Source organism: Bidens hawaiensis, unplaced genomic scaffold (assembly GCF_021521415.1).
Source record: "Bidens hawaiensis isolate Kalapana, Puna unplaced genomic scaffold, B.hawaiensis_p1.1 tig00018938_1, whole genome shotgun sequence".
NCBI lineage: Eukaryota > Viridiplantae > Streptophyta > Magnoliopsida > Asterales > Asteraceae > Bidens > Bidens hawaiensis.
The window spans coordinates 272,286-291,851 of NW_027492874.1; the positions used below are offsets into that span (position 1 = coordinate 272,286).

The following is a 19,566-nucleotide window of genomic DNA, read 5'->3' on the forward strand; positions in this document are numbered from 1 at the left end:
GTTACCTTCTAAATAAAAAAACAATCATTACTTCTATATTTCAAATTTAATAATAAAATCATCAAACGGATTAATATTAATTTGAAAAACAAACCTTATTCCGGAGATTGCAACAGCCGGCGTCTAACCCACGTTCCTCAATAACATCACCGCCGGCTTCATCATTCTTAAAGTAAAATACGATGTACTCATCTTCCTCGGACTCACACGACTGCCAGCTCACCGGCGACTCCGACGTCGTTTCAACTTTCACTTTTTTCTCTCGTTCACGACTCCGATTATTATTATTATTATTAATCGACGACGTGTTTGCCTCCTGGTTATCCGATTCGTCTCCGTCTTTCTCTGTCTGGACTTTACGTGCGTTGAAACATGATATGAGATCTTTCATCCGACATCTCATTAAGGTGTATGGGGTACTCATGTTGTTGGGATTTTGGTCGTGTTTGAGAGCGGTAGTGATGAGAGAGAAGAGGGAGTTGTAGGGTTTGAAATGAGTTGAATGGTGAGTAAAATTGGAGTAAAATGTGGAGATATACATGGAAGCTGCCCCATGATGATTGTGTAACAATCCAATCCTTAATGTTTTTTAAATTATATTCATTCCCTCCTAAACTGAAATAAATTTAAAATTATTAGTGAAATAAATTGGAAAAAATGGTATTTGACTATTGAGCACGTGTTGCAAATGCAAAATACGAGGTGATATCGACACATGGTAATAACTTAATAACGCTAGAAATTTATTAATGCCTCGATCGTAACTTAATAACGCTAGAAATTTAATAGTGCATCGATCGTTATAAACTATACACGGATGGGCTTTGATTTATTTTGTAGGTTGGACACGTAAAGTTATGATTGATGGCATTTTTTGTTTTTTGGTTAGTGAATTTGTTTTTTGTTTAGATACTAAAGAAAACTTTAGTCAACGGTAATTAGGTCAAACTGTGTTAAGCTCAAGTTAGATTTTGAGAGGCTATTTGATGAAGGTTACATGTCTAGAGAAAAAGTGATGAAGCTAAAACTACAGGGGCTAATTTTGTTAAGATGGAACTCAAGTGTTATCAGCAAGGGATGTTGTTTGGTTTTTTTTTAATTGGGTTGTTCGGGTTTTATGTTTTCCGAATCCTATCCCTTTACATCCTGAGATAAGCCATGCCATCATAATTCACACGTGAACTTTCACATTGGCATTTGTTCCTTTGCTAACAACAAAACCAGATAACTAAGCCTCCCTCGTTTCTTCGGCATTTCATTTTTATCTACAACACCATTGTCGACGTCAAAGAAAACAACACCCACAGTGGCTGTGTCTACTCCCAATACAGCCGGAGAATGCATGCACCCAAGGTTACACAGGAAAGATTAGTGTATTAGAAATATTAGATAGGTTTTCTTCATGTATTGCCGAAGAAGCCTAACCCGAAGGATAAAGTCGATACCGGTAGTCGTGTCGGGCTGGCAGGTTGTCGGGCTGAGGGGTCAACAGGTTCGGGTCGGAATGGGTTCAGGTTGGAACATGTCAAAACGGGTTTCGGGTCGGGTTTTTTTTTGAACGAGGACAACGGTTGAAACATTTTAGTTTTTTTACTTTAGTCGTTTTTTATTTATATTTTGAGTATGATTTTTTTTATTATTATTTTTAAAAAAATTTGAAGGTTTTTATTAAGATCAAAAACCCCTAAAACAATTCAAATAAGCAATAAAAAATTACAATTCAAAATATAAATAAAAAACGAAAAAAGTAAAAAAACTAAAATGTTTTTGCCATTGTCCTCGTTCATTAGAAAAAAACCGACAAATTAACCAAAACCGAAACCCAACCCGTCGAGTGCGAAAACTCGTGTCGGCACGAAACCTGATCCGAGCTAAAGCCTAAACCGATCTCGTTCCAATCCAAACCTGTTTCAACCCGAACCTGTCACTTTTCATTAAGACACTAACCCACATTGACCCATATATTTAAATCTGTTGACCCGTTTTGACCCTGAAATAAGAATGTAAAATTTCAAGTGACTCATTTGACCAATTTAAACCTAAACCATATAAATTTTAGGATAACTCAAATTGACCAATTTGAAATGGTTTGGGTCAAGATTGCCACCCTTATTGGTAGGTTGTCGGGCTAACAGTTTGAGGGTTGGAGGGGTTGACAGGTTGAAATGTGCAACCAGAACCCGACCCATATTATTATTCGTATAAAAAACTTGAACCCTAACAAAAGCGGGTTATTTCTGATGATAAAAAGAGCGCTTTTTTCTCTGAATTATTTTGAAAGCCCCGAGATTTCGGCGTCAACGTATGCTCCACTTTTGTTGCCCTTGATATCCCAGAGTACTCATGTAGCCGATCACACACATAAATACGGGTCAACCCTGATACGACATGCTAAACCCATTTTTCAAAAAGAAATTAAAACCAAAATTGATATAATTTAGAGTCGGTAAAGTAAAATATTAATTTAAAAAAATATATTAAAAATCTTGTAAATGATTTAAATTACCAATGTTAAGAAAAATGAAAAAAAAACACATATAAAAATATAATTATAAAGCCAACTTAAAACCAACCCGTTTTTAAATGGGTTGTGTTAATCAATCCAAACCCAACCTGTTTTTTAAAAAGAGTATGTGTTAGTTGACCGAAAATCTTTTTATTTTCTTCTTCTATGTAAAGGTTTGGGTTATGTTAACAATTACGTACGGCCCCTACCTCTAATTGGGTGGTCAAATGCACGCCACTCCTTGACCTAAAATATCCATAAAAACATGAGATCCGTGAAGTTGTCCAGGCCCAAATGTATGGATCACCGGACGAGAGTTGAGTTTGGGTTTATCGATCGGAAGCATCAGCAGCGTACCGGCGATTGGTAACATCACTTACTTCCAGTGCCTAATTTCATTCGTATTTTTACCACTGCTATACCTAATTTTATTTATACTTACTTCTAAATCAGTTTGTTACATAAAATAAAAAAAAAGTACCTTCTTGTTTATTTTCAATTCCAAATGCCAAACAGGGGTTGTTAATCGATATATAGACAAAGTAGCAAATATTGAGTGGTGAATGGATGGATATTAGGTTTTGAGATTTATTATGTGTTGCTTTTCTTTCTTTGAATCGTTTTGTGATTTATCATCCAAATGTTGTATTTAGCTTATTATTACATTTTCTTTCCGCAGCAATTAGTTTTTGCAACATTATTTATTATCATTCTGACAACTAGAAGATGAAAACTAGAAGAATGAGCAAAGCGGAACGGTCGTCTTTGGATAGAATCAGCACACTTCCTCAACCCATATTAGAAACCATCCTATGTCTTTTACCTACTAGACTCGCAGTAAGGACGAGTATTCTCTCACGGGAATGGCGGTACAAGTGGACCACAGTTCCTAAACTAGAGCTTTATCATTGTACACTGCTTGAATTTTGTGAGCAAATATCTGACATAGCAAATAGAAAGAAAAACATAGGCCTGAGGTGCAAACATAGCTATGATATAAACCAAATTCTGTTACAACGCCAGGGTCCAATACACGAGCTCACCCTTTATTTGCCTAATGAACATTGTTCAGAATTGGATAAAATAATACTTCATTTGTCGAGGAACCATCCTCTCAAGAAACTAACACTTATTGGATGGGATTCTCATGATGAGTATTGGTATGAATTACCCAAATATATCTTCTCGTTTCATCACCTAACACACCTGGATCTCCGTTATGTTGATCTTAAACATCTACCAGTATCCAATGGATTTGGTAGTCTTGTAAGCTTATTCTTGAGGTATATAGGGATCTCTAAAAAAGCTCTTCTACATCTTTTATCCAACTGTCCATCACTTAAGAGTTTGAGTTTGGTCCGCTCGTTCCCATTTGAATGCACGCTCTCACGTCATGGGCTTTTGAAACTTATCTGATATTGTATCATGCTGCAGTTTGTAGAAGATCTTCATGATGATTGCATCGTTAATGAGCTATTTGAGTGTTTACCTGCGATTGAACATCTAACTACTTGTCCTCATGTTGCTGAGGTAATATGTATCCCATTATATACAAAATTACAAATCAAAGAAAAGTTTTGAACGTTGGTTGTTAATCTTTGTTTTGGCCTATGGTTTAAGTGGCGCGTTCTAGAGTTGGTTCCACAAGAGCCTCCAGCCTCACTAATCCACCTCAAATACTTATGTTATGGAGATGTGGTTTGTCTTGACGGTCGTGGATTAGCTTTTCTGCTTGTTTTGATCAAATGTTCCCCCAACTTAGAGAAAATTAAAATACAGGTAAATGTGTTATTGTTTCTTGAAATGGGTTTATTTTCATTCTTATGCCAAAATTCACCGACGACTTCTTGCAATTTATTGAATCAGAATATGTTGAGAAATATGCCGTTGCATGGGAAGAGTATTCAAATGTTTGGTTGGAGCATCTAAATGAATTGGAGTTTAATTTTTTCGAGAACACAAAGCCTGAGATGGAGTTTGTGAAATTTATCTTGGCTAGGTCACTCAAGCTAAAGAGGGTGAGCATGCGTAGTTTGGTTGATCAGAATCAAGAGTCAAAGATGTTAAAAGCTCTTTTAGCGGCCCCTCGTGTGTCACCAGTAGTAATAATCGTTGAGTAAGAGTTGCTTCAAAGACCTTTAGGTCACTCAACTTTCTTAATGTTTGATCTTTGGGATGGTAATCTAGTGTTTGTATAGCTACTTGTATTTCTGTATTATTTCTTTTCTTGTCAAGTCTTAATGGAGTTCTTTTGGCTGTTGGCTTTCATCCAATTGGTATACTCAAAATGTACTTAATGTTAAAGAGTTAGAAAGTTGACTGGTCCTTAGCTGGCTGCTACAACAGAGTCATAAACGTTAAAGAATGCTACATTTAGCATCCATTTCAGTCTTTTATTAAAAAGGAGTTATAGGGGCAGGGGGTACTTATATATGAAGTTCAAAGTATGTTTGGAAAATGTGAAAAAAATAAAAACTTTTTTAAAGCTGGGGATCATGCCAAGCTTAGCTGAAGAAGGTGAGCCTAGAATTACTCAGCGAGCTTGAACCAAAACAAGAGATGAAGATGTTAAGAACTCTCTTACAAGCACCGCACGTGACGCCAGTAGCAATAACCGTAAACTGATAAGGACTTTGTGAACTAATGTTGAGACTTATGATAATAATCCAGAGTTCTTGTATTGCCACAATGCCACTTGATTTTCTGTATTTTTTCTTTCATTTCTGATTGTCTTTGGACTTTTTTAGCTGTTAGTTTCCACACATTGGTTATTCAAAACGGACTTGGAAACCTTAGTGTTGCTTCTAAACTCATCTTTTTAGTAATAAGACTAAATGGGATAATATATAATGGTGGGCCAACGCTATGGGTGCAAACGAGCCGAGCTACTAGTGAGCTACTCGAGACCGGCTCGTGAAAAAGCTCGATCGAGCCGAGCTTAAACGAGCCCGAGCCCGAGCCCGAGCTCGAGCCTAAAAGAAAGCTTGTTTAATAAACGAGCCCGAGCTTCACTTATCGAGCTCGAGCCGGCTCACGAGCCTAAACGAGCCTGTCATTTATATATATTTTTTATAACTATATATATTAATAGATACATATATATTTAATAATTATTAATTGATATATATAATTTTATGAAAAAACATTAATTAAATAACATATTATTTTATATATAAAGTTATTATGAAAATAAATATACAAATATTATTATAAATATATAAAAAAATTAATTAATAAATATTAAACTAGCGGAGCTCGAGCATGAAAAACTACGAAACGAGCCGAGCTCGAGCTTTATAAATAAAGATCAAAACGAGCTGAGCTCGAGCTCCGTATAAGTTAAACGAGCGAGCTTGACCTCGGGCTCGGCTCGGCTCGGCTCGTTTGCACCCCTAGTCAACGCGTTTCAAACATATTTTTTGATAATGAATCATGTTTATTTATGAGTACATCATTTTAATCCCATTTGGTTCTTGTTATACAAGGGAGAAGTAATTGAGTGGAATCGGAAGTGTTGCAAGCAAGTCGTGTTTATTAATCTAGGAAAGAAATAACGAGATGAAATATGAGAAAACATAAAATCACAATAAGGACCAAGATGCGAGTGTAATAACTCATGAGACACAAATGTAGTAGAAGAGAAATAAAAAGCTAGGTCTTGTGGTCGAAACAATAGATGGTGGGTGGGGGTTTTGACTTGACAAAGTCTGAATAGACAAATGAAAATGATTCATACCTCTTTACTTCCTGAGATAAGCCATGCCATCGTAATTCACACGTGAAGTTTTGCACCAGCCATTGTCCTAGAGCCGATAATTTCGACCCCCAGATAACGAAGACTCCCTCGTTCCTTCGTCGTTTTGTTTTGTATTTACACCTATCGCCAACGTCGGAAAAAATGCTACCCAGGTTGGCTGTGTGGTGACTCTTTGACTGGTGCATGTCAACAACGGTAGTTTAGCAAGACACCGATGGTGATTTATCAAAATAACAAGAGTGAAATATGGAAAGATTTCGATAGATTTTATTCTAAGAAATAAGACACTTTTTATTAAAATTAATAATAAAAATAATAACGAAACCCTCATTATTAATATGGAAACTAAATATAAGCATCTAGATAATACAAAATTAAAACATATATGTAAACCACAAAATAAATGTTGCATATACATGAATCGATTAAAACCAAGATCATCAAAAGGCATAGTCTTTAACTTTGTTCTTCTTGTAGCAGCAAGAATGAACAAACTAATTACCAATGCTGATGGTTGTGTTCAACACTAAAAATTTAAAACATACTTTAAGCATCTATTAAGAAAACGTATCGGTCTCCATGGGTCTTATAGGCGATGACATTAACCATTCAATTTATTGAGACATCCCTAAGGAAGCCCGCACATAACATATGCATTCAACTTACTGAGACATCCTTAATTATCTTACATTCCCGTAGATGGAATGGAAGTGAAGTCCGCACATAATATAACATATGCATCATCACTCAACAACGAGTAATTAGGGTTACGATCTCCAACTCGGTAACTTAACTCCTCCTTTTGATGTTTCTTTGTTTTGATTTTAGGGCTTATGACTTTCACTCTTCATTTCCTTACCATTTCTGTTGTAATTATAAATCTATTCATTACTCTGTTTCTTTCAATTTCATTATTCATAAGGGCCAAATGTTAATCGAAAGAAAAAAGTAACCTAATGTAAGGACACAGGCTTATTGAGTGCTGCATTCTCAAAATGTTGTATTTCATATATGTAAACTATGAAATATACTTTCTTCTTCAACAAGCTCTTCTTGGGTCATAACGGAAAGGTCAAAACGATCGTATGCATATGGAAGAGTTGAAAACCAGTAGCAAATGTGCGTATGATCATCTTATGGAAAGAAATCCGAACCTGTTGACCCTAACCCGAAAGCCGACTCGAAACCCGTTTTGACCTTTCCGACCTGGACCCGTTATGACCCGAACCAAAACAACCCATTTTGGTCAAAACGTGTTGAAACAAATTGTTAAGTGCTGAAACGAGATGAAAAATCACTTAAACGAGCTGTTAGGTGCTGAAACAAACTGAAAAGTCGATTAAACGAGCTGTTAAGTGCTGAAATGAACTGAAAATCGCTTAAATGAGCTGTTAGGTGCTGCAACGAACTGAAAAATCGCTTAAACGAGCTGTTAAGCGCTAAAACGAACTGAAAAATCGCTTAAACTAGCTGTTAGGTGCTGAAAGGAACTGAAAAATCGCTTAAACGACCTATTAGGTGCTGAAACGAACTGAAAAATCGCTTAAACGACCTATTAGGTGCTGAAACGAACTGAAAAATCGCTTAAACGAGCTATTAGGTGCTGAAACGAACTGAAAAATCGCTTAAACGAGCTGTTAGGTGCTGAAACGAACTGAAAAAATCGCTTAAACGATATTTTGTTGTTAAAACGAGATGTAACATGTTGAAAATCGTTGGTAAAAAAAAAACTGACCCGAAACCCGTTTTGACCCGTTCAGACCTTGACCCGTTCTAACCCGAACCTGTTGACTCTAACCCGTTTCGACCCGAACCAAAACAACCTTTTTTTTAAGTGACCCGTTTTGACCCATTCAGACCTTGACCAGTTCCGACCCGAACCTGTTAACCCTAACCCGTTCCGACCCGAACCAAAACAACCCTTTTTTTAAGTGACCCGTTTCGACCTTAACCCATTTCGACCCTAACTCGTTCCGACCCATAACCCGTTTCGACCCAACCCAACCCATTTGCCACCTCTACCTGACAATATAACTAAAAAAATTGTAATTTATTGCAATTTTCCAACAAAAAAAAATTGAACATTTTTGCATGTTTTTTTTTCAATTTTTGCAATTTATTGCAATTTTTTCAAACTTTTTTTTGCAAATTTTAAAATTATATTTTGCATTTTTATTAATTTTCGCAACCTTTAAAAGTTTAAAAGTTATTATGCAAAGTAAAAACATTGAAAAAAAAAAACCTAGATTACCTGCTATTTAGGTAAAATATTTAAGATCGTAACAAAAATGAAAGTTAATGACCTTATTGGAACAAAAGTTTTTACTAGTGACCTCTTTCAAAGTTGATTATTATAGTTAAACCTTTTACACATACATTCCAATATGTGATGTGATTACCAGATATCGTAAAGTCTGGTGTATACCTTCAGATGCCGCTGCTACAGGTTTCAATTTTAACCCCCTTTTTTATTGCTTTTTACAATTCATATGCCTGTGTCAACGTGTGTTTATGATGTGCTTACCTCCCTTTGCAAGTCTGTGCGTTCAATTGAAAGTTGAAACTATTAGGGTTTGAACTTATTTTGTTGAATGTGTTGCTCAAATTAAAAATATTTTCTTCAAGTTATAGAATTGTAGCTCATAAGTTGACACAATTGTCTAGGAATGTGTTCCTTTTTGCATTTTAGCATTTCTTCTGTATGTACTATGTGAATTCAATTGAATTTCGTTACTGTTTAAAAGAATAAAATAATTCATCTTAAGATGTTCATAGGTATGATATGATTGTAATGCTATTTAATTGTTTAAGATACCTACTTAAAAATATACATAGTTTTATTTTGACCTGTTATCCAACCCACGTATGTATGAGTAGTTGCAGATTCTCACACTTTCATTGAACATTCGGTTCATTTACATGTCTACTTTTGGAGAACAATTTCTGTGGTTGGTTTGAGTAGTGTGACTATCTTAATTAACCGCTAACATTGAGTTTGTCTTTCATTTGTGACTTGTACATTTATCGTACTCCATTACGTCATATTACCCAACCAAATTCGTATTATTAATGATCGGTTCTGACCTGTTCTTCAAAGTTTCCCTAAATAGGGTTTGTTATAGCAGATGATTATGTGCCTGTATTAATGTTTTATAATCTTAACTTTGCAGGAACATTGTATAGTTTTGATGATTTCTCTGCCTGTGTTTCATGACAACTACCAGACATTTTGGTAAGGGTATCTCAAATGGCACTATTTACCCGATCCACCATCCTAAACAACCACCTTTACATTCGTTTTTATGGGCAACCTGTTCGCACATTTGTCGACGCTCGAGTCAAATGGGTCCGAGACCCATACCTCGACTTCGCAGTCGAAAAAGAAAAAAACCTAAAACAAATCATTTCACTCAAAAACTTAATCATTTCACAACCCTCTAAAACCATCCCCCTTACAACCATATCCGCTTACAAAACCACTTTTAACCTCCTGACCACCGCTCTTAATTTCTTCCAAAAATACCCTTCCGTGTTTCAAATCTTCCAACCATCAAAACCATCCTCCCTCCCTCACGTCAAACTCACCCCGCAAGCGCTCACCATTCACAACGAAGAATCCAAGATTCTTTACTCGACCGGTTACAGAAAAGATGTAGCCGAGCGATTAACAAAATTATTAATGCTCACACGTGCGGGAAAACTTCCCTTAAACATTATTGATTTATTACGCTTCGACCTCGGTTTGCCGCATGATTTTATCCTCACATTACTTCCCGACTTCCCGGATTATTTTCAGATTTGTTACATGAATTCAAACATGTTTGGTTTAGAGCTGGTGATGTGGCGAGGCAATCTTGCAACCTCGGATCTGCAGAAAAACAGTGCGGGTAAAAAGGGAATTCCGATTAAGTTTCCGATTAATTTACCTAATGGTTTTGATTTGGAAAAGAAAGTGAGAATCTGGATGCATGAATGGCAGAATCTGCCTTACATATCACCGTATGAAGATGGATTCTTTTTATCACCGAATACTGATCAAGCCGAGAAGTATACAGTGGCGGTTTTGCATGAATTAATGCATCTTTTTATATCAAAAAAGACTGAAAAGGAGAATTTGTTGATGTTAGGGGATTATTTGGGGTTCGGGCCTCGGTTTAAACGGGCTTTGGTGCATCATCCCGGGATCTTTTATGTTTCGAATAAGATTCGGACGCAAACTGTGGTTTTGAGGGAGAGTTTTAAGAAGGATACGTTAGTTGAAAGGCCTCTGTTGATGGGGATTCGGTATCGGTATCTTCATCTTATAAATCAGAAAGTGAAAGCAAAGAGGTTATTTAACGGTGTTAATAAGCGAGTGGGTGGTTATGTTAAAGGAGGCTAATGATTAGAGGTGGCAAAAAAGGCCGGTCATACAGGTTGGATAACAGGTCAAAATGGAAACTTTAAAGCTGGGCGGGTTGGGTGGGTTATTCTTTATTGCAGTGAGTGTTGATTACTATTCCCATTGTCTGATAAAGGTTTCAAACACCTTCTTTTAAATGTGCCATTATCATTAGCACAAAATATATGTTTCTATTCTGATGTTCTAATGTATATAGTTTGATTTATTTATTTTTGTGTAGGATGATGGTAAGACGAGTGAAGGTGGATTTAAATGGTTAGAAACCGGTTTATTTATTTATCTCTGAAATATGTTAACCGAACCGGTTTATTTTGTTGTTTTTTTTAAATCTTTTTTTTTCCCGGTTATGTATAGGTTAACCGGTTCGGTTATACCCGAAACCAGTTATATCAGTCAGGGTTTCTTGTCGCAAAACCAGTTAGTACCTGACCTGATTAATCGGTCTAACCGGTTATTTGACCGTTGATCTCTAACGGGTTTAAAAATAACCGGTTTTCAACTAACCGGTCTGTGCACCACTAATACTGGATACTAGATGATGCAATTGAAAAGTTGATGTACTTCTGGGATTTAAATTCTGTAAAGCTAAGTTGTTGATTAGTGTTTCATTTTTAATATTTGTTTGAAAGAAATTATCAGTAAAATCTAACATCTATGGCATCCAAAACGTTGCGCTAGAGCTTTTCATAACACAAATATCAAAACACTTTGTATTGCTACGCTGTAAAGAAACACGGCTATCAAAATGGCTATTCGACAGTTAAATATATGATAATATGACATATCGACATGCATACATATGCTCTTCCGTTTCCAATATCTCGTTTTTGTACTGAAAGAACCAGTTAAATACCCTGCTATCAATTGCATCATATATGAGAATATGACTATATGAGAACTTTTTATTATCTTACAACCCATGGTCATAAACATAGACATGGTTTATATGTCACCACATAGCCATCCATACAGCACACTACAAACAATAAAAACCAACATATAAACGTTTTATTTGTTTATGTGTTGAGCCATCCAAGCTGGTATTACTGTTAATGGTCGACCTACTCTCGGGTTCTCTTCTACTTCACCATCACCTGATCCAGCCTGAAACGTGTTGCTGCGTATCAGATGCACACGTGTAAGGCTTCCGTGTCTTTTAATCATTTAACTTTGAAGACTTTAACAAACAACTATATAAAAAGAGAGTTAACATATATAACCGGTTGCTTAACGTGCTAACATCAAATGATGGCATCATCTCATGGGTCTGCTGTTGATTTAACTTAGATACTTCTTTCTCCTTTTCTTTGATCTGCACAAATTTATTTGATTACGAAGAAAGTTGTTCTAATTATGCAGCAAATTTTTGTCCAACGAATACATTTTTAGTTGGATTGTATTATCATGATTGTGTTGTTCATGATTTGAAGTTTGTTTTGTACTAGGTCTAGAACAGAATACTAGATGCCCAAAATGAAATCTTACTAAAGGTGCCCTGCGATAGGGGTGCATGAAACCGAAATAACTGACCCGTAACCAAAATAACCGAACCTAACACAAAACCGTCAGTTTGGTCTTATGTTTTTCAAAAAACCAAATTCCCAGTTCTGTTTCAGTACTGAAACCGAAAAGACCAAACCGGCTCTTATAAAAGTAACTAAACCGAAAAATCACATTTTGTTATTGAATTTTAATATTATAATTTTTACTTTTGAATGTTAAGCAACTTAAAAAAAATACAATAAATAGTCAATCAATCAATCAATCAATCATGCCCAGTAAAATCCCACCGACAGCAAAGCTATAAGTAGGGTCTGGGGAGGGTGGGATGTAGGCACACCGTACCTCTATCCAAAGGAATAAAGAGGTGGCTTCCAGAGAGACCCTCGGCTCTAAGTACATGTGTATGAAGCAAAATAAAGGAAATCAAAGTTTAACAGTTATATAAAAACTACTACTAATTATAATAATATTAATAATAAGATCACAGTTTAACAGCTATATAAAAGCTAATAATAATTATAATAATAATAATATATGTAAGGGAAATACCATTATGGTATGTGACATAAATAAGTTAAGTCTAAGCCCTAAGGTATTCAATTCTCTCTAAAAATCCTTAACTTTAATTCTACTTCTCCACGAATTCCTATCCTCAACCATGTCCTCGGAGAGGTTTAGGTCTATCAAATCATGCCTAATCCTCTCATCCCAAGTCAATTTCGGTCGTCCTCTACCCCTCCTCCCCTCTATAGTAATGTTTTCTACGGATCTAACAGGATTCGTCGTCTGTCTTCTCTTTACATGTCCAAACCATCTCAATCTCCACTCTCTTATCTTGTCTGCTATGTTCGCCACCCCTAATCTCTCGCGAAACACAACGTTTCTTATTCGGTCTAGCCTTGTGTGCCCACACATCCAACGTAGCATTCTCATTTCTGCTACCTCCATCTTCCGCACTTGTGCCTTCTTGATGGCCCAACAATCTGTTCCATATAGCATTGCAGGTCTAACTGCCACCCTATAGAATTTTCCCTTTAGTTTAGTCGGGAAACTCTTGTCGCACAATATACCTGTGGCTGCTTTCCATTTACACCATCCTACCTGAACTCGGTGGGTCACATCACTGTCTAATTCCCCATCGCTCTGTACAAATGATCCTAAATACTTGAACTTCGTTACCTGCGGGACCACCTGCCCTTCAATTGTGATCTGTGCATCTTCATTGTCGTTTATCCCACCAAAATCACAGTGGAGGTACTCCGTCTTAGATCGGCTAATCTTTAAACCTTTTGTCTCTAAGGTTGTTCGCCACTCCTCAAGCCTCATGTTTAGATCTTGTTTTTTCTCAGCAAGTAACACAATATCGTCTGCGAACATTATGCACCACGGGAGAGTCCCCTGAATCGACTTTGACAACTCATCCAAGACTACTGCAAAAAGAAACGGGCTCAACGCTGACCCCTGGTGAAGACCTACCTCTACAGGAAAGAAATCAGTATCCCCCCACTGGCGCACGGACACTTGTTTCACTCCTGGTATACATATCCATAATTATCTCTATGTATTTCCTGGGCACTCTTCTACCCTCCAAGCACTCCCAGAGCACCTGTCGTGGCACACTGTCGTAGGCCTTTTCTAGGTCAATAAACACCATATGTAGATCACGCTTCTTCTCCCTATACTTTTCCATTAATCTTCTTATAAGGTGTATTGCCTCTGTGGTGGAACGCCCCGGCATGAAGCCAAATTGGTTGACCGTAACCTGAGTTTCTCGTCTAAGTCTAACCTCAATCACTCTTTCCCATAGCTTCATAGTATGACTTAGTAGTTTGATTCCTCGGTAGTTACCACAACATTGGGCGTCTCCTTTGTTCTTATAGATAGAAACTACAACGCTGCTCCTCCACTGGTCTGGCATCTTACCTGATTTGAGAATACTATTGAACAGAGTAGTTAACCACATGACTCCTTCCTCTCCCAGACACTTCCACACCTCGATGGGTATGTTGTCTGGGCCAAATTAATGTGTAATAATTTTAACTAACAAAAAATTTACTTTCAAACCCATATTCATTATCGGGCCATTTATTTTGCCTAAAAGATCCAACCCAAATGACAAAACTTAAAAGCTGAAACCGAACTGGACCCATTGTGAAAACCAAAATTCAAAAACTGGAAAAACTGAAACCCAATGGAAAGAAACCCAAAAAACAGAATTTTTGATTTTGGTTTGAGCCCAAATCGACCGATACACACCCATACCTAACATACACTTTACATAGTGAGGGTTAAAAAGATACTGGTGGGCTCCCATGGTGGTTAAAAAAATTAAAATCGTAAATCTAGTTAATAAAAAGTTGCTTGTTAGGCTATGTGTAGTGAAAGATAAATGGTGGGAGGCCAAGAGACGGCCACATCAGCCAAATGGGGGGCCAAAACGAGTATGAGGGCGCCTAACTCTCGTCGCCAAGGCTTTAACGGAGGTGTGAGAGGTGGGGTCCATTCCTAATCAACTAATCACACATTTTTTTTAATCTTTAATAATTTACTTTTTAGTTAAAATCACTACACCAAAGTGAAATGGTGGTTAGTTAAAGCCTCACTGCCACGTTGGCAGTGACGTGACACTTTAGCATACACCATATATGTTTAAACCACTACACAATCTTATTGAATATGAGAAATGGGCGTACCTTCTTTTGGAGCTGAGAAATCGATTCAAGCATCAAATGGTTCTGCAAATAACAGAAACGCGGTTTAAATCTCACTAATTAACATTTGACTGACATGAAAAGAAATGAGAAGATGCAGCAAATATACCTTTCTTAACCTAATGTGTTTAAGGCCTTTATCAATTTGCTGCTCTAGACTCGTCTCTTTCAGACTTAAGGACTCAAGTCCTTCTCCCATTAAATTCCTAAAATGCGTAAAAAAACATGTTTTGTAAAAACTTGTTTTTTTTAAGAGAATCTTAATCAAACACTTAACATTTGTTGCAAGTACCTTTGTCGTTTATGCAAAAGCTCGATTCTAGCTTTAAGCTTGACATGATCCATAGTTGAGATTTCCTACAAAAATTTAAAGAACCAAGTCTTTAATTTTGAGAAAGAAAACAGTTATGCAAGATAGTTGAATATCAACGGTTAGCTTTAAGCGTGACATACTTCGATGTTTGTGGAATTATTTTGCGCCTCTGCATGCAAGTATTTTTCATACCTCTCAAGGATCCTTTCCATTCTGTTGTTAAAAAGATGGTGATGTATAAAAAATTCAAAAGAAACCAGAATTAGATCAAATAAAACAAGCATACTCGATTTAACTAATTACTATCATATATTCATATATAAATGATAAATCTATGCAATATCATTTATCACTCAGTGATCACAGTTGAACTGGAATGCTATATTCTTTCCTGCCTCTTATCATTTTTAAAATTTCTCAGGAAAACATTTTGTTGACCTTCATGTACTTTAGTTTAGTAAATTTATCTTCAAACATCATTTATGAATGTAAATGCATATTTTACGGCTGAAACAACTCAAATAAGCAAATATGCCAGGTTATAATTTAGATCAAATATATTTACCAGATCCATAAGCTTGTTTGCATCCTAATTTTTTAAATATAGTATGAGACCAAAGTCTTTCTAATTTGTGGTACAAACACTACATTTGATAAATTAATACATTTTCATGAAGTAAAATTTGAGCCTATTGTCCCATGGACAAGAGAGAGTTCATCTTTGTTGTGTGCTTAACCATTTGCTTAAAATCCCTCAATTAAGAGATAATTTATCAATCTTACTTCACACAAAGTTGTATTCATTCATCATCATGTCATGTGTATGAATTTCAAGTCCCTATCGATAAACAAACACGAATAAAACGACTCACTCTCGTTTATTAATCAGAAAATATAACTCGAAAAACTGATTACAACTCTTTCAAACCCTAACTTGGTTTGACTCTTTTTGATGAATCCTAATTCGGTTACATCTCATGTGTTCTTGATGAACCATAACACGGTAGCATCTCACACATTATATAATGCATAACCATGACTTAGTTTATATAGACTAGCTTAACTTGCTAGGAAAGACATTACCAATTATAATTACAAAACAATTAAGAAACATATTGTAAGTAGGAAACATAACCAACTATGACCTGCTTGTCACCCTCAAGTCACAACTTGTAACTTAAAGTTTAAAATTACTTCTAACAAAATTGACCAAATATACATAAAATTCCATTATACTCCTCCATTTTAGGTTTTGAATAAACCATTTTGTAGATATTACAAAAATACTGACAAGTAACTCCGGTTATTAATTGTAAGTGTCATCTGCTATATATATATATATATATATATATTTTAGAACTGCATCTGCTATATATTTCTTATATCGTGTGTATGGAAATCACTTTCCAAAAAGTGGTATTTTAACCCCCTAAATACCTAGGTGTCAAAAAATCAATTTTGGAATAACATAGGAAACTAACACTTTAGTATAAAGCGATAATTTAAGAAAAAAAACTCATAGAAGATATATTGTAAGATAGGTTGTATAATCATATAATGTTTATTATGTATGTCTCAAAATATTTTCAGGACCAAGAAATAATGTAACATGAATATTTAACTAATGCACCCTTTCATGAAACATAGCAATGTTTAAGAAGGTTAGGAACAAATTTAAACATAAAATGACACATTTTCAAGTTTTGCATTGTACAACTACGACACTTATATTTTTGTTATAACATATATCTATGTAGAAGGCAGGTGTAAGGGTTATATTTCATGCTACCTAACACATGTATACACAACAATATTCCAAACTAGACACATGCACCCACGGACCAACGCATGTGTAAAATGTTGATCCAACATGTGATGTTTGTACGTTGACCTATGAAAGGTATATCGACCCTTTACTAATTAAGTCAGAGTAAACTTCAATTTACTTACCCATTTCAAGGATCAAAATTCACTTATGTTTCTTACAAAGCATGTAATCTATATCCTCTATAAGCATATAAGCCACATATTCTAGTTTGTATACTTGTCGCACTAAAATCATCAACATATTTACTCGTTTTTGTGTGATCATTGATTTACAAATTCTACATACATACAAGTTGAGCTGATTTACTATTTAAGAATAACTTTAGTTTACTTTTATTAGTTTGATTTCATTTATATTGGTGGTGCTTAAAATATCGTATCATACAAATAATTAAAACATTAGTCAATTGATCTTTAAAATTCAACAATGTAACTTATGTAAGTTTCCACCTAAGCAAAACCATAAGATATTAACATAATATATAAAAACTGACCAATCTGTCACCTGGAACGTGAAAAAATAAAGATAACTTTCACTGTTTATATAAAAGTGAGAAAGTCTATAAAACTCAACATATTATCCTATTATTATACATTATAATCAATCAAACTATATAAATATCTCGTGCAGCTAACCGTACTATACAAACTTCTTTCAAATTTAAGAACACAAGACTTTAACTAAACCATAATAATCGTTCAACAAGTTTTCAAGATATCAATTAAATCTAGGTTTTTTAAAAAAAAAAACATATTATAACGTCTAATATCATCAACCCGTCCGACTAGAGAACCTAGAACTTTTTAACCCGCAGATTCAATAACAAGTCCGGTATGAAAACGATGTGAAAATTAAACATGGCCTGATAAGTTAACATCCCAATTGCTAGTAAGCCAAAAACCCTAAAACCCCACGCAACTTGCACAAACTCATCATGGCTATCTTGCATTGGTTCCACCCAAATTACAGTTTCCAACCATCAGATTTGAATCAATGGAACTGAAGAAAGCCGTAAAAGTATAACCGATATCAAATAGTAGTCTAAAGCTAGATCGTTATATTAATTTTGTGATAAATAGTGTTCACAAATAATCCCTATTTATAAACTAGCAAAAAACTAACTCAAAAACCCTTACGACAAAGGACAAATTACCCTGTACATACGCAAGGTTAGTCAAATAAACCGCGCATGAATTAACTTTATTTCATGTAAAGTTGCATATGCATAAAATCAGTTTATGGAATTCGGTCGATTTTCAACACATAAAACTACAAGAAACAATTACATAAGCTAATGATGGAGTGTGAGTAATATATACGTACGAAGAATTTGTAGAGTATTCGCAGAGCTTTCCTTTAGTTGAGAAGACGATAAGTGCAACATCGGCTTCACAGAGAACCGAGATCTCGTGAGACTTCTTCAACAGTCCAGACCTCCGTTTCGAGAACGTCACTTGTCGGTTTATCTTATTCTCAATCCTCTTCAACGTCACTTTTCCTCTACCCATCTCTCTCTCACACACACACACACACACAAAGGACTTGTTCCACAGTTTGTAATAAGTGAATTCAGCTAGAAGATAATGATTTTATTTCCTTCTGATTTGCTATGCAAGTGCTATTTTATTTATATTTTAATAATACCCATCGACTAAAATTTACAATCACGTGGTATTAAATAAATATATTTTGTTACTATCATAGATAAAAATATAATGAATAATAATAGCTTGTTTTTTTTCTTATTGAAAAATATTAATAATAATAATAATTACTTGTAATTTCGTAAGGTTCGTTATATTCAAACACCACCCCATGGTGTGTTAATAAATTTATACGGTTTCTCACATGACTAACTAATGTACGAATGGTAGCTTTTCCAGTTTATACGGGTCGTATAGCCCATATACGAGCCGTATAGGCTTCAAGCACCTGACACTCTCCAACACAAAATGACAATATTTTGCACCTATACAACTCGTATAACCTCTATGCGAGCCGTATATGTGCATATGGTGTCTAAATAACCTATATGATGTGGGAATAGCCTGTCTTTCGTAATGTGTATTGTGTAGGATGTTGGTAAAACGAGTGAAAGTGAATTGAAATGGTTAATTATAGTTAAAAAAAATAGAATAGCTGTTCAATCAATAGCCAACCTTATGCAAGAAAAAGGAGGAACAATTCCTAAAAAATCAGTAACAATTATTGAGAAATTTCCAAAAATGGTTATAACAAATTTGAGTGGAAACATGTTGCTGAATATTGATGTTCTCGTCGCTTTCAATGTTTTTGATATATTTTATAATTTATATTATTATTAATTTTTTAAAAAGTAATAAGATTTGAACATCAATCTTTTGATTGTGAGACACATCTAAATTAGTATCAGAATGCTCAATGCTTCTTAAGAACTTATTACAAGTATTTTCATTTACTTGCTATATTTCTTCTTACGAAATATATATAAAGTTTGTCTGCGTCTGAAAATAGTTTTGTAAAAAAATTTAAGCAATTTATTTGATAAGTTTTTAAACTTGAGCATA

General features: G+C 35.2%; 3 protein-coding genes across 5 annotated transcripts; 2 read left to right on the forward strand and 1 right to left on the reverse strand.

The window, feature by feature from the left end:
* The first annotated feature begins 2,764 nt into the window (after positions 1 to 2,764).
* Positions 2,765 to 4,774, forward strand: LOC143557369 (F-box/FBD/LRR-repeat protein At1g13570-like). 3 transcript variants are annotated; one of them, XM_077046465.1, is made up of 5 exons: positions 2,765 to 2,872; positions 3,186 to 3,862; positions 3,941 to 4,036; positions 4,127 to 4,313; positions 4,373 to 4,774. In XM_077046465.1, the coding sequence occupies exons 2-5, from the start codon at positions 3,233 to 3,235 to the stop codon at positions 4,624 to 4,626; spliced, it is 1,167 nt and encodes a 388-aa protein (XP_076902580.1). In that variant the 5' UTR covers positions 2,765 to 2,872; positions 3,186 to 3,232; the 3' UTR covers positions 4,627 to 4,774. The 3 variants fall into 3 exon arrangements, with proteins under 3 accessions (XP_076902580.1, XP_076902578.1, XP_076902579.1); XM_077046463.1 differs by having other exon boundaries at positions 4,127 to 4,299; positions 4,384 to 4,623; XM_077046464.1 differs by having other exon boundaries at positions 4,127 to 4,285; positions 4,373 to 4,623.
* A 3,912-nt stretch (positions 4,775 to 8,686) lies between these two features.
* Positions 8,687 to 10,708, forward strand: LOC143557356 (protein WHAT'S THIS FACTOR 9, mitochondrial-like). Its single transcript, XM_077046446.1, has 2 exons — positions 8,687 to 8,709; positions 9,434 to 10,708. The coding sequence occupies exon 2, from the start codon at positions 9,511 to 9,513 to the stop codon at positions 10,642 to 10,644; it is 1,134 nt and encodes a 377-aa protein (XP_076902561.1). The 5' UTR covers positions 8,687 to 8,709; positions 9,434 to 9,510; the 3' UTR covers positions 10,645 to 10,708.
* Positions 10,709 to 11,557: 849 nt separating this feature from the next.
* On the reverse strand, positions 11,558 to 18,561 carry LOC143557373 (agamous-like MADS-box protein AGL8 homolog). The gene is made up of 7 exons (XM_077046466.1): positions 18,344 to 18,561; positions 15,333 to 15,405; positions 15,172 to 15,236; positions 14,989 to 15,085; positions 14,862 to 14,903; positions 11,886 to 11,977; positions 11,558 to 11,782 (listed from the first exon to the last, which is right to left on the reverse strand). Exons 1-7 carry the CDS (start codon positions 18,526 to 18,528, stop codon positions 11,674 to 11,676), a joined length of 663 nt encoding a protein of 220 aa, XP_076902581.1. The 5' UTR covers positions 18,529 to 18,561; the 3' UTR covers positions 11,558 to 11,673.
* Between the last annotated feature and the right edge of the window lie 1,005 nt (positions 18,562 to 19,566).

Bases quoted from the DNA above. Each gene is read 5' to 3' on its own strand.
- LOC143557369 (XM_077046465.1), top strand. From the start codon at position 3,233: ATGAAAACTAGAAGAATGAGCAAAGCGGAACGGTCGTCTTTGGATAGA. The intron at 3,863-3,940 runs GTCCGCTCGTTC...ATCATGCTGCAG, and splicing joins CACTTAAGAGTTTGAGTTTG to TTTGTAGAAGATCTTCATGA. The intron at 4,314-4,372 runs GTTTATTTTCAT...TTATTGAATCAG, and splicing joins GTTATTGTTTCTTGAAATGG to AATATGTTGAGAAATATGCC.
- LOC143557356 (XM_077046446.1), top strand. From the start codon at position 9,511: ATGGCACTATTTACCCGATCCACCATCCTAAACAACCACCTTTACATT.
- LOC143557373 (XM_077046466.1), bottom strand. From the start codon at position 18,528: ATGGGTAGAGGAAAAGTGACGTTGAAGAGGATTGAGAATAAGATAAAC. The intron at 15,406-18,343 runs GTACGTATATAT...TTTTAACAACAG, and splicing joins GAATACTCTACAAATTCTTC to AATGGAAAGGATCCTTGAGA. The intron at 11,978-14,861 runs GTACGCCCATTT...AAATTTGTGCAG, and splicing joins TTTCTCAGCTCCAAAAGAAG to ATCAAAGAAAAGGAGAAAGA.